At 39.0% G+C, this 24,071-nt stretch overlaps 1 protein-coding gene across 1 annotated transcript in view; it reads left to right on the top strand.

Annotated features, from left to right (window-relative positions):
- The first annotated feature begins 1,487 nt into the window (after positions 1-1,487).
- PIK3C2G (phosphatidylinositol-4-phosphate 3-kinase catalytic subunit type 2 gamma) overlaps positions 1,488-24,071 on the top strand; it is a 275,634-nt gene continuing 253,050 nt past the window's right edge. The window contains exons 1-6 of the mRNA XM_065846452.2: positions 1,488-1,675; positions 8,484-8,600; positions 9,258-9,444; positions 11,923-12,073; positions 15,192-15,344; positions 21,727-22,486. Coding sequence (XP_065702524.2) covers positions 21,824-22,486 — 663 coding nt within the window. The 5' untranslated portion in view covers positions 1,488-1,675; positions 8,484-8,600; positions 9,258-9,444; ... (1 more) ...; positions 15,192-15,344; positions 21,727-21,823. The remainder of the gene's footprint in view (positions 1,676-8,483; positions 8,601-9,257; positions 9,445-11,922; positions 12,074-15,191; positions 15,345-21,726; positions 22,487-24,071) is intronic.

Consider the following 24,071-nt stretch of genomic DNA (forward strand, 5'->3'; position numbering starts at 1 on the left):
AGAAGTCCTCCCTTTCCTTTCTCTCTCCCCACCCCACCAAAATGTATGTTGCTCTAATTTTACACTTTCACGCCATCAACAGTCTCCAGCAATCAACAATCCCCAAGCAAATGGAGGAACTGAAGCATAGAGCAAGTGTTGGAATTTCATGGAGTAGATCCAACAACTGGGCTGTGATCTCTTGAAGTTCTGTCCAGTGCCAGTGGGTGCCAGACTTGGGTGGCAACTTTTAGGTGATTTTTAGGATTTCACCTCTTGACTATTACTTGATTTGCCTTTCTCTGAAGGTAATATAGCATTTTGTTGCCCAGAGGTGTTTGTTTAGCTGAAGTAAAATGTATCAGTGGCCTTAGTTATTCCATATGGTTTGTCGAATTACAAGTGTTGGAACTGGCAACTCAGTAAAGAGATGACAAAGACTGAAAGCATAGTTAAGGCAGCTACTGTCCTTCCAAAAAGAGATTCTCCTCAGCAATGGGATGAGTTTTATTTTCAATAACAAGGATATATTGATATATGGACAATAGTATGTGTATATTGTCCATACCAAGCCTCTTTAGTGGGTTGAAAACACTTCAGCTCTTGGCCTTCCAACCTGCATCTTTTTTTATGAATGCTAAAGTTCTATTAAGTAAGAAAATCTTTAAACAATTTTTATACCAACTTTTCATTATTTAGCATGAAAATGAATTTACTTCAAAGAATCTTCTTGTTATCTTCCTAAAATAACTTTGTTGTTTTCTTTCTTTTCTTCTGAGGCCAAGGCAGATTTATATTCTCACTAGCTGTGAATACCATTAAATCTCTTTCTAGCTGTATTGAAACTAATAAAGAAATGAAAATCCCTGATATTTGTTATTTTTTAGAAAGTTGCTATCTCTATATAATGAATTAGGCACAACTAATTAGCTATGCACCACAACTGTGAAGATTTCTGTTAACTGAACTTCAAAGCTTTCATGCTGACTGTTTGCAGAAGAGTGTTCATGCTACAATCATCACTGTGCTTGTCTGTTGCTTTTAATGGTGTCAGCAGTAACATGAGATATGCATTGATTTCTTTAATAGAAGCTGGAAGTGTGGGGATCCTGATGATATTAATAGTAATAGGTTTTCAAAACCTGCCTGAAGCATATACAAAACTGACACATAGATATGGACAAATTTCATTTAAAAATTCCAGTTATGAAAACTGAGTCTAAAGGTGTATTTTGAGTCAGACTTACAGACTTTTTCAGCTTATCAATAGGGACTTACTCTTCAGAGGGGATCTAACAAGGTACTATTGTAAAAAGAACCTATGTTCTGTGTTTTAGTTGAAACCTTGTCACTTGTAAACATCTGTCAGTCCATATTTCTCTCACAAATGTGATTTTCTAGATTATTTCTTTATGTGGAAAGGACTCTAATTGCCACCCCACAGGTGTGAAAGTCATTGTATTCATTCATATGGTGATGTTTGTTTCCCTAGGGTGCACCCACACCCAATACTTCATAAGAGAGGTGGAGACCAGACTTGTGAGTCAGCCAGCAGCAAACAGGAGGGAGGATACAGGCTGAGACGAAAAGGACCAAGACTTATGCTGGTTTACACTCTACCAGGATTTCAGTCACCTTAGGCAAATGACTGAGAAGCTCTGGCAAGCTTGCCAAGAGGTCAGTTCTTCAGCCAGAGGTAAAAAGAGAAGCTTGCATTTTTTTTATTTTTTTCTCCCCAGCAAGCACATGATTTCATGCTCATAAATTGAAGATATAGTATTATCTCCAAGTTGAAAACTTTTTCTTTGCCCATTTGATCAATTTCTTTAGGTTCTTCTGTAGTATGAATTTTCCTTAGGGGTGTTTGCAACATTTTCCAATGCAGTGTTGGTTTCAAGTTTAATTATTAAACTTGTTACTTATTTTCCTTTCTGCTATTCAATTTGAATTTTAATATATTTAGCATTAATAATAGTCTCTGCCTTCAGGAATTTGCAGTAAAATAAATAGGGATATGTACCATTGTGACTGATAATGTCTTATTTACAATTATAAACTTGCCTCTTGCAGCTATTGTGAAAGGACTCTGTTGTAGAATGGAACTTGAGTGAAAGGCAGTTAATAGTTTGCCTTTAACACAGCTTCTTATATATCATGCTAGTCAACACCTTCAGAAAAATGTTATTGACAACAACAATAACTACTCAATGTTCTCACAAAATTTCTGAATTATAAATAATATATAAAGAGGGTTTTTTTTTTCCCTTTACTTTTTCTATATACTCTTTACTTTTTCCGTACTTAAACTGGCGCTTTCATGAATGAATAGATGTACACAGAGCACTGATCCTTATCTTATTAGCCTCCTGGATCTGATTTTATCTCGCTTAGAGACAGAATTTGGCTGCAGCTCAACGCCTGCTGCTGTCATGCATGTTACTGGGCATACTTAGAGCTGCTTTGTCACTGTAATGGATTGCTGGTTTGGGGACCAGCTCATCCCTGTTCAGCAAAGAGCTGAGAAATGTGCATACTTTTAGGAAAGTGTCCAAGCGGTTGACCTTGGTGTTTGCTGCAGGGGTGGTGTGCCCTGATGTGCTTTGCTGAACTTGAGTCCTCTTTGTTTATTAAGTGCTGATGATTACTTCTACCACAGCAAGCCTGTTTCTGGGATCTGTTTTATTCTACAGTACTGGGCTGTGGCCACTTTGCTTCCTCTTACATTTCTTGTAAGAATTACATTTAACAAGAGCTTAAAACCCTGTTAATAAGAGGACAGTGGGTTCAAAATGGGTTCTTTTTACCAGGATTTTAAAAACCTCTGCCAGATCTAACCTACATGCAGTTTAAATACAGGTAAACACACTTACTGTTAGAGGTTACTGAGACATGCACAAAAGAATTTCATCAACACAACCGCCTTCACTTTATGAGTACTTCTTGGTGTGAGGTTTTCATGCTTATCTGAACTTAGAAAGCAGTAATTTTGAAATTACTTACATGTGGATATATGAGCAGAGACTTCCTCAAGATGAGGTGAACCCGGCAGAGAGGTGAGTACCTGGTCTGGTGCTCAGCTGCCTGGATGGCATTTGTTTCTAAGGATAACCACTGAGGGCAGTTTACGATAGGTTAGATTTACACAGCCTATACTGAGGGGATACTTCTTTTAATTTGATGTGGAAATCATAGATTTTAAAGATGTAATTATTAAAGGCCTGTGAACAATCTTGTTTGCTTGAACTGAAAATCTGTAACTCTGGTGTTTGACGCCACCCTACTCTGCTCAAAGCTAAGCAAAGTTTTTAGTGAGGATTGGTTTTCATGCTTGGCAGTTCCCTTTTGTCCATTGCTTTGATGGTTCACTGGTATGTTACAACTAGAAAACTTCTGAAAATTTTTGAAGCTTACATTTAAGAAGCATTAGCTCGGAGGCCACATGTGGGTCAGCTGGATGACTACAGCAGCACAAGCAGAAAGGAGTATGAGTGGGTGCTCCATTCCTGTTTTCTTTGTGGGAGAAACTGGTCACTGAATCATCTGTGTCAGGCAATTTGAGCAGCTCCAGTTGCACAGTTGGATTATCTTCTTGGACTTTGAGTAGTGTGGCTTACTTTGTGTCCGGCTCTCAGGATATTTTACGGATCATGCTTGTAATTTTTCACTTGCCTGAGTTTTCTCCTGTTTAACCCTCAGTTCAGTGATCAGGGCTCTAATCCTTTTCTCGTTTCCTTTTCATAAAATGCTTGCTTCATGTAAAAATGTTCACAAGTATTTTTCTACACTAGCTGAAATGCTTTTGTTTTCTTGTTTGCTCTTAAAGTCCTCTAGAATAAAAGAAAGACTGCATTGCTGCTTCCCCACTCTGCTTCAGCATGATCATCCCCTGGGGTGCTTTCTTCGGTTTTGATTAGGAAGCCCACCACAGAGTTTAGAAACTTTCCTGGTGGAGAAAGTACTCTAGCAAGTTTTACATTCTCATAGAAGGTTTTAGGTTTGAAAGATTAAGAACCAAGAATAGAGACTGAGCTGCAAAATCCATAGTTACCTCCATCCAGGGTTGCTCACGATGAGAATGGTGCAAGCTCATCTACTCTCAAAACCTAGCTGAGTCTTCCTGCACTTCCAGAACTGGGTCTAGTGAGTGAAACAGACTTTATCCTATTAATAAATCTGCTTTCACATAGGGAGACATCCATTTTAGTTGTACTAATGCATAACAGATGTCACTGAAACAGGGAGCTTCGCCCTTGTGTGTGGAGTCCCAGCGTGAGCCACTCCAATCAGAGTTTTATACAAGGAGGAAAGAAAATCTTAATTAGTTACCCTCCTGCCCCTTAAATCTCACCTATTATTTAGAAAATACAGTGTGATAGTTAAAGCTACATTAGTACAGTGCACCAATTGGTATGGCATTGCTTAGCTCAAAATCCCAAACAGCAAGAGTAATGGTTTTGTTACTCTTTTCAGCAAGATGGCTGCTAATCAAGAGCTCTAAAGAACCACATTTAACAGCATCACATTTACATGCATACTGTTAGTTCTTGAAGTACTTCATTAGTGCTGCAAATCTGGTTTGCTTTCCTCTCTTCACAGCAAAGAATGGAGTGGGAAGGGTTCTTGCTAAGGGCCTGCTTTGCCAAAGCTGCTTGCTCTTGCTGAACTTAGCTTTTTTTTTTTTTTTTTAATATTACAAAATGCTGGAACAATAGGATCAAGTCCCCTTTCAAAAGCATTGCAGTCATGGCTGTAAGACTTCTACATTCTGGCCAAATATTTTAATACTGAAATCGGACCCAGTTTGGCAGACCTGGTATTGGAGTTGAAAGTTTTTTCCTGATTGCTAATTGACTTTTGAGGGGCTAAAAGAGCGTAGCTGGAGCAGCATTACTGAAAAAGCTATTTAGAAACAAAACAGAACAACAACAAAAAAAGGACAAACCCTTCAAAATCAGTTTTGGTTGAAGTTACCAGGGCCATTCATTTACACATTCCAAAGTTTAAGATTTTTCTGGTTTTGCCCATGAGAAACTTGTAATACTTAACGTGTGGATGAATACATTTACCCAGAGTTGGGAGTACAGAAGACAAAATACTGAGTTGTACCAACTTCTGGACTTTATGTTTCTTCTTGACATATTTTTCTTTCCTTGCAATTGTTGTATAGTTTTTGTGGATATGCTGTCATCTTTCAGTCAGTTCCTCTTGGTTAGAAACAAGCATTCATTATGATTGTCCTTTTAAATCAAGGTGAAAAATAGCAAGCAGAAAAAAAGTGTAAAGGGAGGCAGCTAGGGAAATGAAGTCAGGGTGGCAAAAATGTTGGAGCAATAAGAAGAGGGAAATCCAGGTAGCCCATAGAAAGCTTAAAGGCATTGAAAGGCAGCTTGTAATGGTGTTATCTAGAACCTATAGTAGTCTATGGCCTTGGGGAGGCGCTAGACATTTTTTTTTTTCTATTTTCTTAACTCCCTGAGAATTTGGTCAACTAAAGATAGGCCTCAAGCCACCTCCTGACTGGAATTAACTGTATTCTCAGAGGTGAAGTGTTGTCTTTTTCTATCCACTTTCTCTGTTTTAGGTCTTTTGCTTTCCTTATTCTCTTTGGTATTCTATTTTCATAATTTATCAGTTTTCTCTCTACAGCTTTGTTTTCTATTTCTGTGACATCTCTGCTCTGTTTAAATATTTTTTTGCCTCCACTGCACTTCTTCTTTAGATAATGCCTTCCTTTCTCTGCTTATTTCTTTTTCCATCCTCTGCTGCCCTCTCTGATGACTTTGTCTCTTTTTCTCCCCTGCTTATTTGCTGTTCTTTCCTTTGCCCCTGATTTTTTGATCCATTGCCACATGGCTTTACCTGCTTTCTTTAATGCCATTTTTCTTTCTTAATTTCCTTTCTTCCCTACGTCTGGTAGTATTAAGACAGCCTATATCTTAATTTGTTTTCATACCACTAAGATCAAGGTAAAATATCCATACCAATGAAATTTTATGTGAGTTGGAATTAAAGGCAGATTTCTTCTACATTTCTCCTCATTTTCCTCTCTGAGGATAAGACAGAAGATCAAAAACCTCTTGTACATCAAAAGTGTTTTTCTAGTTGTCAAAATGAATGTTAGCAGTTGATAATTCCTTACTAAGTGACCAAATGTGCTTCCAATAAATTTGTGATTGACCTCAAGCTACATCAATTTTAAATGTTTTTTACTTGTGCTACATTAGCGCTTTAAATTCTACAGTGAAGCTTTAGACCACCATTATGGATGACTCATAAAACACATCCCTGAAACAGAGAGAAGAAACACAGTAAGAAGTATCTCCATAGATACAATATCGCGTATCTAAGTAGAACTAGAGACAAGTTTTCAGAGACTTTCAGAGCAAAATGTTTATTAAAAACCTTCCTCAGCTGTAAGTAGAGAGAGGGGTGAGCCAACTGGAAGATGAGGGATTTACAACAAATCTCATAGGAGCCCTGACCATGGCAGGCCAAAGAAAGACTGCTGAGATTGTTGGTCTCCAGTCCCAGTGACATTTTGTCTGCCCAGCTGTGGACGGTCTAAGTGATGATGCTGCTCCATTACATTGTATGAAACATTTTCTTCTGCTGTGGTGCTGTGCCTCTGCTGTGGAAAATGTGTTTGGGATGTGACAAACTGGGACTGTTGAGAATTTAGACTATTTTGTGTTGTTCAAGTGCCTTCCACCTTGAAAGGAATATAAAAATCCATCGTTTGTTCAGAAGGCTCATTTTTCCTCTCCATTATGGATTTGAATAGAGAATGTAGCTTTAGGGCTAAACCCTTGAAAGTCTTAATATCCTTAAAATAGCAATTTTAAGAAACAGTCTTGATTTCTTTCAGTCTTGCGGTGGAATATCCCTAATACCACACTCTCAAGTAGTGCTTTCCATCCATAACTTTTGAAGAGTTTTACAAGCAAAGTCAGTATCATCATTCACATTTTACTACCAAACCCAGCCTTACACAATAAATGTTTAAATCTTCTATAACATTATTCTGCTCTGCTTCCTGAAACTGGGGTGAAATCCTGGCCTACCTAAAGTTGGTGTCAGAAAGCCCCATTAACCTCCAGTGGAGCTAGAATTCTACCCTTAGTGCCTGTCATCTATTATACTTTCTCAGTTCTTAATACCCTGGAAAATTGAATTCACTGAAGCAACATCCATTTCAGGCCAGGCTCCAGGGAATTTGAGCTGAAATTCAGCCCTCAGAGATATGGATAGATCATAAGCCTCTGCCTTCTGGCAAATGGAGGAACAAGGGGGCTCTGAAACCCCACTATTCTTTCTGCAAAATTTCTAAAAAATATCACTCAAAGAGAAAAGAAAAAAGAAAAACAAAGAGTATTTCCATAAGGGCTTCTTGTTTTGAGTATTCCAGTTCTCTTTCAACAAGCTGTGTTTAGCCACAACGTATCTCTTGCCTTGTCCAAATATTTCAGTGGTGCAACAAAATGGTTCAACGATATGGGACTGAGAAAGACAGTAACTGATCTTCAGCAGTTCATTGGAGCTTATGTTTTCAGATGAGGTAAAGAGCAATAAAAAGAAAACAAAAATGCTTGCATTAAAAAAAAAAAAGCAATGCACGACAGTTTTCTTCACTGTCTGGTATCTCTGTAGGCTTGTCAACATCAGGATGCCTTAAGCTTCTCTCTTGTTAGCTAAAAGGGGCACCATCTGCCATTCCATGTTTCTTCATTTGGTCTATATGTCTCAATAAGGGTGCATCTGGTGCTTTGCTGTAGCTTACTCAGTTACTGTTTTCTGGCTAGAAAAGGCGAAGTGGTGCTTTGTGCGGTGAAAGTGCAGGCTTTATGGTGAATCCTGCACATCTTAACATTTTAGTTACCCAGTCTTCTAAGTGACATTGAGGTTGGGACAACTCGGACTGTTAGAAGCTCAGAATTTCTTAACTCTTTCTTGTCATAAATTCAAGTCTCATGGCCCTTCCATTATTTTCTTTGCTTAAAGCATTTTCTGAAGTATAAAAGCAGTGACCATAAAGGCTCTTGCAACAGTTTGGAGCTCAGGAGGCATGGGTTTGTGTTGCAGTCCAAATTGTTTCTGCCCCCAGGTGCTCTTCTTATGTGCAGAAATATGGCATGGCACATACCAGCATGTGGCACCAGGAAATTATCTTATGGCCAGCCTAAGGGCTGTCAAGTAGTTAGTAAATTCTACACTTCATTTCACTATTTTCTTAGACTTCTTAATATATCTAATCTGTCTTAATTGAATCTTGCTAAATAGTTATTTTATGTTTAATTGCTGCCCAGATACTTGTTTCTGAATTTTTGTTTTGTTTTGTTTTAAAGTAAAAAACACATATCAGTTTAAAGCAGAACCTAGCCTACCCCAGTGAAATCTGATCTGAGTTTTGAATTTTGGGAGCTCAGAAACTGGCTAGCTATGTAACAGCACAGTGAAGCTAATGCAGGTTTCCTTATCCAGGCTTCCATTTGTTTTCTCTTTCCCAGCTTACTTTGGCAGCGAGCTTGAACCAAAGTCACACAGGTGCATTCTGAGAATTGTCCAGACAATTTGAGTGGATAACTGTGTTTCTATGCCTGTTCAGACCATCCAACTAATTACAGGTAAGGTATGTGCTTTTGGTTTCTTAGGACTGAAAAGTTAAGTCTTTGATTATAGCATGCGGATTTGTGATCACTTAACCCTCAACCCTTTGGCTTTACTAAAATTTGTGCATACTGCCTAGTGCCTTCATTAGGAATCACTAAAAAGGTTTCAATTTCTGTAGTCGGTTTTGTTTGGCCTCACTGCAAGTTCTGTGTGGTGGTTTCCTGAACCACATCACTGTACAGAGGTTCCCTCTCCCACCCAAAAATAGTTTTACATGCAAGTGAAAACCATGTTGTTCTTACCCAGTCACATTCAAAGCATAAAGAGATTTATTAATATAATCCAAAAAGTGAATCTGGTCGAAGTACTGCTCCCACTTGGCCCCACCATGTGCATGTGCTTTGAATGCTCTGCAAGAACATCAAGAGTTTCTTACACTCTGATTGAATTAGAGAGGTAATGGGGGGTTTGTTTGTGAGGGAAATTGCATAAGAAGAAGAAGCTAGTATGGGGGGCAGGTGGGAAGAGGAGTCCTTCTGTGGCTTCTGTCTCATGGTTTAAAATTTTAAGGGTATCACTTCTCATCATAAGGGTTCAAAGGGTTAATAGAAAGAGGGATTTTCATTGCATTGTGCACGGTACCTATGATGGTCTCGGTTTAAACTTTAAAGGACAGGTGAAAAGAGAGAGAGCGAGCTGAATGCTTGCCCTTATATATTGGAGAAATTGTTCATTCGTGTGAAATGCTGACCTCTGTCATCCTGCCAAGCTGACTGGGCCCTGGGGTGCGTGGATTCTTGAGTGCTGGTTGCAAAAGTTAAAGCTGCCTGGGGAGTACTTTAAAAGGACAATGTCAAGGTTAGTATACCCAAAATCTGACCTATCATTTTTTTTTCTCCCTCTTAGATCTATTTGAAAAGTTCATGTCATTTGCTTTTATGTTTTGAAAAATCTTTAAATCTTAAACAAAATGGTTCAATTGCTGTTGAAGACTGGTGATAAGGAGAGGGAGCTGTGAGAGCTCAGTGTTCATTGTGGCAATGCAGATGTCAGCAGAAGGGAAAGATCCTGAAGTAAAACAGAAGTATAGTGACTGTCTTTGAATTAGGTGATAACTGGTAACAGAGAATGCAGGTTGAATTTGGTAAGTGATCAATGACAAAGAGCAAGGATAATTTTTATTAATGAAAATATCGATACAGGTCCAAACTTAAGTTCACAAGAAGTTAATTCAAAACCACTATTTATTTTTATGCTAATAGTTTCATTTTAGTTATATCTATTGCAACTTTCTCGGTAGTATTATTTTGTTATATATAATTCCTGCCATAACAGAAATATATACTTCCCTCTTATTTTCTTTGCTTGATGGCCCAATTAAAAACACATTATATCAGTATCATTTTCTGCTATATGATATAGTATCCCTAGACCCTCGTCTCTATTATAACCTTGCTGTGTTACTTGCTATAAAATCCCTCACACAAGTATTGCACCTACTTGAATAATTTCCACTCTAATTGGAAAATAAATAAAACAGCTACATGTGCAAGTCATGAAAGGAAAAAAAAAGAGGAAGTAGTAAAATCAAAGTAAAGAAAATAATTTTTGTATATAATTATGATGTTTCCCAGAAGATGCAGCAGGAAAAAACTAAACAAATTCAAAACCTGAACTCTGAGGATTGCAGTTCACCCTACAAAATTTCTGAGCAGTCAGATAAAATGATTGTGAAATACACTATGTGATCAGAAGAGGGCAACCAGATTAGAAATACGGGTTTGCTTTAAAGTTGACGTTTCCATGCTTTCATGAGTTTATTTTGTTTTCAGAAAAGTTGTCCTATGAACTGCATGATTCACTTCTGATTTTCTTTTCAGTTCTGGAAAACACACAACTACTAAGAAACGCTGGTGTGTCGCAATCTCTTTCCTAGCTCCAAAATATTACCCTTCCCTCTCTTCATGTTGGGCAGGCTTTTCTAAATCCTGGAGGAACAGATGACCTTGCTCTGCACTGTGGAACAGAGCAGCTCTGGTGAAATGAAGAGAGTGGAGTACAGGCCTCACAGTTGCTGGTCCAGCCTCAAGAGTACAGGAGTGGCCACAGAGACCAAGAAGAGTCTGCAAGAATATCAGTTTTTCCATCACTTCCCAACCCAAACTGTCTCAAATCATGCCGTGTCTCGATAATATGACTTTTGCAAAGCCTTTGAAGGATAAACTGAATTATAGTACTTCCTAAAAAGATGATGACTGGAAGAAAAAAAATATATATCCTCCCCCCACCCCTTCCAAAATCTTCTACAATAAGAATTTCTGAATTCTCGTTCTCGCTAAGATTTCTGTATACCCTCAAAAGCAGTGTAAAAACCCAGGCAGCAGTATAAAAGCTGTCTTGGTTAAAAGACACTCTGCCTCCTGCCAACAAGGCTATTTAGGGTTTATCTCTATTACATCCATCTGTAGCTAATTGTATAGTTATGGTAATAGTGCCCTCCAGAGGAATTTTGAAGGAATTATAATACTGAGAGCTAATACAAAAGATGTTTTAAAAATGAATGCAACAGGAAAATGGAATATTATTAAAATGATAAAATACTTGAACCTCAGGGGAAAAAAAATCTCAATATCAAAGCTTATTCTATTTTGCATGTGCATTTACATCTAAGAAATCCATATCCTAGTTACAATAGGCTTCTTCATAGCCTGACAGCAAACATGAAGTTTGCATAACTGCATCTGAATCAAGAGTATAAAAGTAGATCAATGAAGTGAAGAATGAGATGACTATTCCTAGTCTGCAGCAGACATGAACAATGCTTTGTGAGTGGGCTCCAGCCTCAGTCTAGAATGTCTGGATTTTTCCTGGATTTGCTGCTATCAGATAATGTAGGCATGACTCAGTTAATTGAGGCAGGCAGAAGAAAGTGCAGATCTTCAAGGAATGCTGTGGATGAGTTTTAATATGAAGTTATGTTCATGCTTATGTTCTCAAATTCCAGTATAGAAGTTTTCTTCATGGCCATCAATTGTAGCGTGCTGTGACGCTAGGCCTCAAAGGAAAGGCATGTTACTGTGGTACAACATGATGTCTTATTTTAGACAGTGTCCTGGATGCCTGCAGTACATCCTTCTGAGATAAACATCTCAGCACCTGAATGTCAGGTGTATTTAAATTTCTTTCTTTTTATTTTTTTCTTTTGTTAAAGCTGTCAACATCTGGGATCAAATTGATGTTTTACATTCTCAAACTCGGGTCCTGTCTTCCTCCATGAACAACCAGCCCTTAATGAAAGCTGAAATGACAGTGAGTTCTGTATTCATTTGCTTTTAGGCATACCTAGGCTCATGTTTGACCTGAATGCTGCAGGTTTGCAGTCAGATGTCCAGGCTTGGAGCTTTGCATCAGGACAGCTCCCACACTGACGCTGCCAGAACTGGAAGGAGCAGTCTGGTGTTCCCGTGCTTGGGATCAGGTGGATCTGGTAAGTTCAGGCCTTCCTTGGGAAAGAAGTCAGGTGGTTGTGCTGCTTGTGATGCATCTCTTTGTAACAGGCTCACTGCCCTCAGTCTAAAACTTCTTCTAAACTGAGATTTCTTACTTGGCATGAACTTCAAAGGACAGTGAGGCGACCTACACATGAAAGGCTGGGGGAACTGGGTCTCTTTAGTTTGGAGGAGACTGAGGGGTGACCCTATTAATGTTTACAAATATATAAAGGGTGAGTGTCACGAGGATGGAGCCAGGCTCTTCTTGGTGACAAACAATGGTAGGACAAGGGGTAATGGGTGCAAACTGGAAGACAGGAGGTTCCACTTAAATTTGAGAAGAAATTTCTCCACAGTGAGGGTAACAGAACATTGGAACAGGCTGCCCAGGGGGGTTGTGGAGTCTCCTTCTCTGGAGACATTCAAACCCGCCTGGACACATTCCTGGGTAGCCTCATCTAGGTGTTCCTGCTCTGGCAGGGCGATTGGACTGGATGATCTTCTGAGGTCACTTCCAATCCCTAACATTCTGTGATACACACAGGCTGGTGGAGCAGGAGTGACAAGACATCACCGCTGAATGTAGAGAATGTACCTAACCCCAAACTTTCTTTTTTTTTCACTTTCCCAGGCAACTGTAGTGAAAAGTGTGTCACTCCCTATTTGAATTCATGTCATCAGTGCATGGTGGTTTTGGCCGTCTTGTAGGCCATGGTGATGGGTGGTACTCCTTGTTTATTTTACAGTAGTTACCTGCCACCCCCTACACAACAGTACCAGGAAACTACTGTCTTTATACAGACTATTGAATGAGGGTTTTTTGTGGGCTGTTGAATGGGTGGGGATGAGTAGGGCACTCTCATGCTTTTCCTTTCATAACCCAATGCTTGCCAGATGATCTGGTCTAATTGTGAGCTGCAAACCTCTCCCTGAAAGATACCAGCCACCTGTAGAGGCCATTGCGGCTAAATACTAACTCCTTCTCCTTCGTTTTCCCCTGAGGTATCCCTGTATCAGCACAACTTTCTCTTGCCTTGCGCACCTGGGCCTCACAGTTCCCCTCAGCTGTATGTGTGTAGCAGCTCACTGTGCTGCTGACTCACTTCTTGGCATCGATTTATTCCCGCACTTGAATGGAAGACAGAACAAGGTGGGGAGGCCAGAGGAGCAGAAAAAATAAGGGTTGGCTGGGCTGCCCAAAGTATTGCAAGGCAGAACACAAATCTAAGTCCTGACTACTGCAATGCGATGAGTAATTCCAGTATCACTGGGTATGGTTTACTGCTGCAGAAGTGCTGCAGTGCGAGTATCTTGCCCAGCCCCAGTGGATGCACCTCACCTGTTTAATTCTACAGGTCTGCTGAACAGGGTCTTCTTCCCTGTTGCTTGCCTGGTTCATAAATACAAAAACATCATTAGCAAAACCATGAGCAAGCTAGCATAGGACCTGACACAGCAGAGAGCAGTTGCTATTTTAAGAATAATCTTGTGGGTACCATTGATGGGGAAGGTACTTGGAGGTGACAGATGAAGCTGCATTCTCAGCACTGCAAGTATCTCTTTGCCAGCCACTCATTCATGGGCTGATCCAATTGCGGTGGAGGGCTGCTGTGAGCTTAATTTCCATGTAGCAGTCTGCAGAAATATGTTTTATTGCAGGTAAGCAGTCCCTTTGCATTATTTATGTGAAAACTCAACTAAATTACTGTTAGCTTTCATGCTGCAGGTAAAGTTTTAATGAAAACAGTAATGAACGCTTTGCTGGCAACCTAAGTATGCAACCAAATTAGCTATCTAAGCAGATGCTTTATATCCTGAATTGCATATAAGGAATGCTGTTCAGTTGGTTTAAAGATTATATATACACCCACAAACTATTTTCTGTAAAAGCCATATGGTTTGTTTGTGGCTTTTTTTTTTTTTTTAAGCGTTTCAGTTGTACTGTGAGCAATTATGACAGTAAAATGAAAATCAGAAGGAAGATGTAAAAAGCTACCCATGTGCAAGAAGTTCAGGAAAAAAATCAGAAATACTGCATTATTAAAGATGTTGTGGTACTGCCACATGTGCACTATTGCAAATGGAAGCAAAGCATCCTTGTGGTAAGGCAAATTGAGACAAGGTTAATACTGTGTAAGCAAGTTATTGTTTTGGCTTTAGATGCCTGTATTTTTATGCTTAAACCATTATTAATATGTTTTCTTTGCTAAAGACTGTAGAGCTGATTCAGATGTTATACTAGTTTTACAGTATATACTAGCTTATAGTCTAAACCTAATCTAAGGTTTTATTTCGCTGGTTTTACTGAAGGTACCTGTGACATTAGTAAGAGAAATGGACTCAGTCCTATTACTTCATCTGAATACTCAGCAAGCCACTGAGCTGACACATCATGTGAACCAAAAGTCCACTCAGAGCAAATCCCCAGATGGAGTGTGAGTGGGTCTTTATTACACAGAATCACAGAATGTTAGGGATTGGAAGGGACCTTTGAAAGATCATCCAGTCCAATCCCTCTGCCAGAGCAGGAACACCTAGATGAGGTTACACAGGAATGTGGCCAGGTAGGTTTTGAATGTCTCCAGAGAAGGAGACTGACTCCACAACCTCCCTGGGCAGCCTGTTCCAGTGTTCTGTCTCCGTCACTGAGAAGAAGTTTCTTCTCATATTTAAGTGGAACCTCCTGTGTTCCCAGTTTGTACCCATTACCCCTTGTCTTACCATTCGTTGTCAACATATGACCATTTCCTCTTCCCTCTTCTGTGGTCAATTTTGAGCTGAATTTAAAACCATACTTAAGTCAGATCCTCTTCAAGGAAATAACAATATTAACAGCTCCCTGAGGCAGCATGGCCAGACTACAGTAGCAAAGTGGCTCTGTCACCCCAGCTCAGGTCTGCTGGCGTGGCTGAGCTCTGTGCTGTGAGGTGTTCTCTGCCCTCCTCCTGCTCCTGGAGAACCCCATGCACCACGAGCTGCAATGGGCAAGGGTCGTAGGGGTGGAGATGAGCCAGATTAGTAAATTTTCCATAGGAAAAAGCCTACTGTAGTGGCTAGGGAGCTTGCGTTAACAGTGTGCTAGTATCACGAGACTGTGTTTTTATATTTGTACAGTGTATGATATGAACAATTGCTAGAAGGTCAACAAACCTTATTGAATACACTGCAATGATAAAGCTGAATTTCACAGAAAGACATTGAGCAGGCACACTGGAGTGCGGAGGTGAAAAGAATAGCGGAAGAAAACAGAGGAAAACATCACAAAAGGTAAGAGAAACAGCACCAGGTGAAATTTATAAAGCCATATGAACAAGAAGCTTTGGCTTCAAGCACTCCTCAGCTTTAGGATGTTTGACTTGCTCAGCTGAAACTTGTGGCTTGACTTATTTCCTGAAGCATCTCAGCTCTTTTCTTGAGTCACTTGGTGTTTATTAGGCATTTTTATGCATGTATACACATATAGTAGGCTTTTATAGACAGATCTATATGTATACATATAAATATGCACACATATATATGCATGTATCCATATACATATATGTTTACATACATATTTTCATATATAAGCATACATATATGAGTGTGTGCATATGTGTATACACACAAACAAAAATCTGCTTGCTTGTCTTATTTTAACTCTATATTTTAAGATGATTGTGATAACACAGGTCTCCATTTCAGTAATTTGATTTTTTTAAAGCTGAAGCAATTGTTTCTGCCAGAAACAACTCTGGTAAAATGTGTTGTTCCTTTCAGAGGATCAAAGTACAAAAGACGTTCAAATAAAAGGAGAGATTAAAATCCATAGACTACATTTAGTCATGGCTGGTTTTGCAGTCTGTGCATGCAGACTGTGGAGGTTGATCTTTCACAACAGTGTATTTCAAACATCATGAGGGTGTTGGTAGCACTAACTTTGTATATTATATGTAGGTGTCAGCGGATCCTGTGAAAACGTTTTATATGTAAAACAAAATGTTTTGGTTTTATTTTTCTTTGAAAAGGGTAACTTTGCTACCACCGCTCTCTTCTCTCTCTGTCCTTTCCCAGACTTCTACTGTGTGAGCAATGGGCGAGGAGTGTTTTCAGATCTGCAATCTTCTTTTTGCCCTTTACAGCAACTGTCTCTTTTACCAATGAATCATTTGACAATGACTCAAACCCTGTATTGTGTTTGTTGCAACTTTTATTTTCTTTGCACAGCAGTGTTTACACTGCTGGGTTTTACTAAACAGGTAAGAAGGCAGAACCCCTGCTTGATGAAGCTTCTAAGTGAGAAAGAAAGAAAGAAAGGGCCTGTAATAATAATAAAAAAAACCCTCACAACCCTCAGATCTTAACATATTTTTTTAAAAATCAGAATTCTTGTTCATCTGCCACTTAAACATGACAAAATGTTGACATTGATCACTTCATTTTCACCAGCGCATCAAAAAACCCTGTTGGACCCATGTACAGTAATTTTACTGATACCTTGTCATTGCTCTGGTGCAGTGGTACTTTGGAGCACCGATCGCAGAGAAGCAGCATCACACCATCTTCAAGCAGGATCTCAACAATCATGAATCTTTCCCATAAAGGGCAACCTTCTGACAGAGGGCATGTTTGTCAGTGATGATGACAGATATTATCATGTTCCCTGCAGCCAGACATAAAGTGTAATTGCTGCTCTGCTTGACATAGTGATCTTTGTTCCTTGCCTCACAGTTTTACGGAATTGTCAGTAGGTGGCACTGGAGAATAGTAACACAGATGAGTGGATTTGTTATGAAATGTAGCAGTTTCCTCACTGGCTGGCTCTCTGTTTAGCCAGTTTTCTGCCCCCACGTATTGTGAAACATTGTGCTGCATTCCCTTTTGCAAGCCTGCTATTACTCAAAGCCTCACGGCTTCAAATGCAAGGGTGCAGTCTGGGAAAGCTCCACAGTGTGTGTGAAGAAACACTGGGAGAAAAAACCTGCTGCAGATGCTTTATTTCATCTCGGTGTGTGTTACAGCAACTATTTTGCCAGCTCTTTACCCTCATTTTTCTGTCAGACCTAACTCATACGAGCATGCTCACATATGGCTAAATCAAATCCATGATTCTTCTTTATTCTGAGAGATGGAGGCTCCTGCCGGTTGGTGGAGCAGTGAGAGCATCTAACAGAAAGAGAAGCGGCATCCTAGTAGGGAGTATACAGTCTTCTTTGTCTCTAGAGATTTTGTCCCACATGCCAGCAAAAGAGGCGGAGGCAACTCCCTATAGTCCTAGGAGGAATTAGGGTAGAAAGTGACTCAGCAGTTTCCTGCCTACTACTTCAGTGGGAAACAGAAAAGCAGTGTCCATATTAAAAGCCTAATAAAATCCTGAAAATGTGCAGGGTTTCCCAAGAAAATCCTTCATAACCTTTTCCTGGAAATCACTGTGGGGAGAGAGGGGGACGTGTCCCAACTCCGTTCATCTTACGCATGTAAACTTCTGTCTTTGCTTGAGAACAGGAACTCTTCCTATGCATATTTCCTCTTTTTTCTTAGTACTCTTCCTTTTATTGTGTCCAGTCCCTGTGTGATGAAGCAACATCACACTGCCATAAACTCTGAAATGGCACTTCCTAAAATTGGCGTGTTCCTTTCTCTCAGGATCGCTTCACAGTCATCACCAGTAGTGACTATGGTACAGCACAAATGCCACCGAATAGTTTGTGGAGCAAGTTGACATTTTAAGGGTTGGAGAATATATGACAAAAAATGCATCACCTTTTGCCAACTAAAATAAGTTTCGCCCTTGGCTAACTGCTTTTGAATCACAATGACATCACTGATGGCTTTTTGCGATACTTTGAAGGGCAGAATTTTCCTTATAATGCTTTATCAAATTATTACTTCATTCAGTTTATCTGATACAAGATATCTGAGATTAATTATTAACTTTAAATGCTTTATCCTAATCTGTTCAGTCTTACTGCACAGCCTTTTGTAACTGAAATACTGTTTTGTTGATACTGACTCCCTCACCCTTTTTGAGGATATTTTTCTGCTTGTGACAGCCTTGGAGTAAACTAGGATTGGGATTTTGTGTGAATTCTGAATAGCTACTTCAGTGGAGCAATGTATACCTTTTTAAGGAATGGTATGAAGCGTGGAGGCAGATGGTCCCTGAGGGAACTCCCACTGCATTGTGCCTGGAGCAGCCTCTACTGCTCCCTTTTATGGAGGGTCCTGGGCAACTTGAGGTCCAGGGAGATGTTTGTGACCAGTGCTGTATTTGCTACAGCTCTTCAGCAGGCCCTTCGCAGAGAGGCAAGACTTCAGCAGTCCTTGGGAAATATCCCAGCGTAAGGGAGGCTCTTCCCTCATTAGACTGTCTCAGCTCTGCATACTGAGGAGCCAAAGCCAGACGGCTTCTCTGCCATGCAAGATTTTTACCGTCCCCTTCTCTTGTGAGCAGAGCCAGGAGCTCCTTTCAGAGCATGCACCACCAGTGCAGATAGATGGAAGCTGCATGAAGATGGAGCAGAGTAAAATTCCCAAATCCCGTTGTAGTGCAGAAGGCTTTCCAAGAGGCAAGTCTTTCTGTTGGAGAAGTTGCCTTGTTATTTTAAGCATATTCAATACTTGTACTGGCAACGTGAGATCATCTACCACTGTGTTTAAAAAAAAAAGGAAAAAAAGAAAAAAAGTTGGGTTCCCAAATGAAGAAAGAGAACAGATAAGGTGTTAGCTTTTTATTGTTACTGCTGTTTGAAATTTCCCTGAAGGAAGATGTGAAAGAATCATTACCATAGTAAACCAGTTGAACAGGAAGTAAAGCGTCTTAGGAAGAAGTTACACCCTCTTGATACTGAAAGAACATAGGTCATCTGAATTTGTCTGTGCAGCAGAAGACACAGGATACTGTATATTCTTCTAACAAATTATGTGTTTCAGGTAAGAGGGTGCAACAAATATTCTTACTGCTTAGCAAGTGGCCCGATCGTTTCCTCCTGCTTGCTGGTAAAAAGGGAAAGTTGAGCCCACAGTGCACCAAGATTTTATATGAGAATGTATGTGTATGCTGAAGTAAGGGAAGTATTTTCATGTGCTTGGACGGCAACTACAGTGCTGTGAGCGTTGTGTAATGCTGTCAAATCTCTTGAGTTGTAGTGAATGTCTTATGGCATTTGTTGTGAGTTTCCCTTACAACCCCCAATCTCAGAACCACGTTTATGGGAAAACACGGCTGTCATTTAAAAGGAAAAGGAGGGCTTTGTAGCTGTAGGAGGAAAAAAGCCAAACCCTCCAAAACATGAGTTCAGAAACCACAGGGTGAAAAAAATGAACCTAAAAATTAAACTTTTTTTTTTTTTTCAAAAATGCATTATAAATTTTTCCTTATCAGTGATTTTTTGAAAATTCAGTATTACCATTGCATTTTACATAATTCAAAGGGTGTAACAGTGGCTGGCAAAGAGCCAGATACTTTCGTGAACTTTATATACTGTTTTGAAAAGGATCAGGAGTTGGCCCAAATACAGAGCCTAGTCTTAATAACCAACCTAGCAGATAAGATTTAAGCCACAGTCATATACAGCATAAATTGACATATGCTGATACTTCTGAGCAATATGGAACATGTGGGAGATAAGCAGTCATATAGGGATAGATGGAGGTGGGCTCTGTGTATGTGTGAGAATGCCTGTCTGAGAAATGTGGGATGTTACACATAAAAGCCTTAGTGCTGAATAAGCAAGGTGAGCTTTTGCACATTTATGTATCAGAATTTGTTTGAAATGCAGTGAAAACATTTTAGAATCAGTTGAAAGGGCATAAAAGGTATTTTATTTTCTGTGCCTCTATTGTAGTCTTCCAGGTAGCCAAACTTTATTAAGGAGGGTGGGTCAGAAGGGAGACATCATTCTTTTATCTTCTATTTTTCCTGAAACATTCATGTTTTCAAGAAGGAAAAAAAAAGTCATCTTTCCTGACAATGGGTATATGTTTTTCTTTCTTGTTTTCTTTCTTTTATTCACCTGCTGTAGAAAAGAGAAACAGAGGGAATTGTAAATGAGGACAATTTCATGAAAACACCTTATTGCTATGTTTATTAATATCTTTTCCTGCAAAAATGGTACTATCTAAAAATGTAGTTAACTTCTGAGAGAATGATGCAGAGACTGTAACTGAAGTTCATGCTTAGATCACCATTTGAAGTGGTATGCATCATTTTGGTTATCTGGCTTAGTGTAACTTCATAAATGCTTTATTTTTATTTTTTCCCCAACATAGTTAAAGCAAGTCAAACACACATGGAATCACTAAGTTGAGTGCTTGAGAGAGTAGTTCAGACTCGAAGTTGGAGATTTCATTTCAGCCTATTTAACTTTTTATTTCTCTTCTCATTCTTCATTGCAGGTGACACGAGCCTATGTCACCTAGAGTTTGACTTCAAATAAAACAAAAATAAATAAAGTTGTGATGAATACCTTCTGTTGAAATATAGATTTTCATTGCAAGGCGCTATTGTCTAAGCTAATACAGTATAGATCTTGGGGACATATTGGAAAAGCTATTTGTGGAGCTAAGCTTTAGCAATTTCTGAGTACACTTTTCATTTTGGTAGCTTTGTTGTTCTTTTTTTTCAGGGAATACATTTTTTTATTGAATTCGTAAATCAGATATTTCTATTTCTTTTATGTGATAAAGTACCCAGCACAACTGTGTACTTTATGTGGTATTGCTATTCTGTGTCATTTGTGTTTTTAGGCTACGTCTGTATCAGTAAATGAAACAGGCCCAGGCCTTGAGGACAAGCGGCCCAGAATAGATTCTAGTTTTAGAACTAAGCACTCTTCCCCAAAAATATGTTCTCCTGCCCACTGACAGCAGTCTCTGGTAGACGCTGCCCATCTGAACCATAGGACTACTTACCATGTGCCAAAATAATATCAGGAAGTTTGCTAGTAATAGTATGAATGATGACGAACTTCTGCAGAAGCTTATGCCCTTGCCTGTTGATTTACTAAAAAAGATACAACCTCAGGCTTTGAAGATATATCTGTCTCTTTTGAAAAACAAACAAACAAAAAGACTGAAATTGATTTATTTATATTTGTTTTTCTTTATGTATGCCTTATCCAAGCTTTTGGGGTGTGCAGTTTTGATTATTAATTGGAGGTCCACGTCTTCTATGTTCTTTGATTTTACTTCACCTGATTACACTAAGATAAAAATTAGTAGAATATAAAGAAATTTGAGGCACAAAAGAAGAGGAAGATGTGAATGAAAATGCTGTTAAGGTGACCATTAATATGAAGTTTTCCTACCTGCTTGTTTTATATTCCTCCATTACTTGTGCTATACAACTGTAAAATAATGGAAGTAATATGGAGATTTTCTTTAATATTTGTCAAAAACAGTATTTTTGTATTTAGAGCAATGGTTTTAGACATCCTGTTGCTATTATTTAGGAGTCCAGGATGGTGATGATGATTATTATTTTTATTTAATAACAATAATAATAATAATAAATAAAACTGGAAATAAGGATCAGGCAAATTCAAGTTCCAGATTAAGAAAATACTTCCACCCTGTGAAGAAAGTTCTAAAGCAAGAAAAGATCAAAGAAGCATAGTGCTTTCATTATACTAGATATTCTTGGGTTTAACTTTTATTCTTTGCTTTGTTTCAGTGGGTATGTCACTCCAGTTCTGAACATTACTGTCTTGACTGTGGAAGTATTGTAACACATCCCTGAGGCTTAATAAGGCTGAAGAGAAGAATTAGCCATGGCGTACTTCGGCAGGGTGCCCTTCTCACACAACAAATTTTATGAAGGACAGGATGGGGACCAAGCATCTTACCCAATGTACCATACTGGTTCTGCTGGAGAGGTCCATCTAGGATTTGATCGAATAGTTGATGAAGTCAGCACTGAATTTTTTTTTTATGGTTCATCACATTCACATCATCCTGAAGAAATTTTTTTCCCATTAGATGTCTTTGGTCTGAATGTGCCTGTGCCTGACCAGCAGCTTTGTGGTCAGCCTCCAGCTGCTTATGGTGAACTTTACCCTGGAAATGCTCTCTCTCACTGGCAGCAAGGCACAGTGTCACCAACAGTTGGCTTCAGATCTTCTTTACTATCTGATTACACAAACTTCTCTCCAGTGGATCCCTACCCCTACAGCCAAGAGACAGAAATCTATGGAGGGAATAATATAACTCCAGTCACGAATGTGCATGATTCAGATGTGGAAAGATGCAACACAAATCTGGGTTTTCAGATAGGCGTTGACAATGTTGATGCTCAATGTCCCATTTTCTTAAACAACTACTCATTTGGACAAGTGAGAGATGAAAGTGGATATGGACAAGCTTGTTTAACTGACACTTCCAGAAAATGCAACAAGGAACCTACCTGGCGCAGCAGCTCTGGATATGACAGAGAGGTATTTAAATTTTCTCATATTAACAGTGCTTAAAGTTCTTGATTCTTGTCTCTGTCCTTGCACTTTGTGTATTCACTCACAATGATGCGACATGGATAGGAAGCACTTGATCTAAAGACCTGGTGGAAGATAAAACTTTCATGCCTTGGGGAAAGCAAAAGCTTTTGCTTGTGTAGAGAGTTTTTCTCATGTGTCTTATGATTCAGCTGTCCAAAAGCAAATGTGAGACTTCTTATTCACTTGACATTTGGTCTTTACTACTTCCAAAGACAGAGATGTAGAGATGTGTCATGTATATTTTTCCAGTAATTGTGTAACATGATTTCTTGGCAATCAGAATTTCCCACAGTATTTTTGTATCTTTACAAGGATGATGCCCTCAAACAAACAGTACATTATTAGTTAAGAGATTTTTATACAGTATGAAAACATCTGAACATCCTCTTCCTTTGATTCCAATATCTGAAGAGAACCCAGCAGACCATAAAAAATGACTTCTGAAGGGAAGGTGACTACTCTGGCTAGGTAATGAGAATTTGATATTGGCAGAATCTCTGTCCTACCTGTTTCATGTTTTAACCAACTTAAAATGTCAATTTATTTCTGCAGCTTACCTATTAAAAAAGACTTAATTTGAAGGTAATAAAGCTAGTTTCTCACCTAGTATAAAATGAAGTATCCTCATTGACTCTAATGGAAAATTGGCATTTTACATCAGAAAAGAATCTAGATTATGGTCTAGAATCCTCCAGTAGACTCATTTTATGGTTCATCGAACCATATAACTACCATGGAGAGATAAGTACAGAAATATAGAGAAAGATGTATTTGAAAGAGGTAACAAATCTGTATGATCTGATATGAAACCTAAAAAATAGCAATACATTATGCTGAATCTGTGTGTAGTTTGTGTCTCTGTGTGTAGTTTGGCTGAGATATCCTCATTCTGAGAGACAAGACATACCGTGTCCTGTCCTCACCATGTTCTGCATGCACTTATGTGTGCATATGTAATTGCTTTCTAAAAACAGACATATCTACTATAACTGTGGAAGTTGGATCCTATGACATTTTGAAGCAAATATTCTCTTTTTTTCTCCTTCCATCAGGTGTTCGTAGCTCCATTTGTGGCTTTGATGTTTTTAATAATGATGTCTTATGGGAGTCCCATGACTCCCTCTGATGCTACATCTCTCCTAATTTTCTTTCCTTCAAAGGAGAAGGAGAAAGAAAATGATAAATCCTCCATTTCCTCTGTTCCTTGTTAGCATTCTGAATTATTACAGGAATCCTGAAGTAGCCTACAGAATACCTCTGCATCATGAATATTAAAAGATGTTGTAGGTTCACCTTCTGCTTTTAACTCCCAGTGATCACAGTATCATAAACCAAAGGAGAAGAGCCAATAGATTGACTTGTTTCTATGTCTGTGATTAAGGAGAACTATAGAGGTAAATATATGCAGACCCAGTCAGATAGGGAGGCAGGTGGAGGACAGGACCTCTTAAGACTAATCCTGGGTACCACATTTTGGAAGTTCAGTGATGAATACAAAAAGGGAGAGGATGAATAGGTGGAGAGATGA

Source organism: Patagioenas fasciata, chromosome 1 (genome assembly GCF_037038585.1).
Source record: "Patagioenas fasciata isolate bPatFas1 chromosome 1, bPatFas1.hap1, whole genome shotgun sequence".
Classification (NCBI taxonomy): Eukaryota; Metazoa; Chordata; class Aves; order Columbiformes; family Columbidae; genus Patagioenas; species Patagioenas fasciata.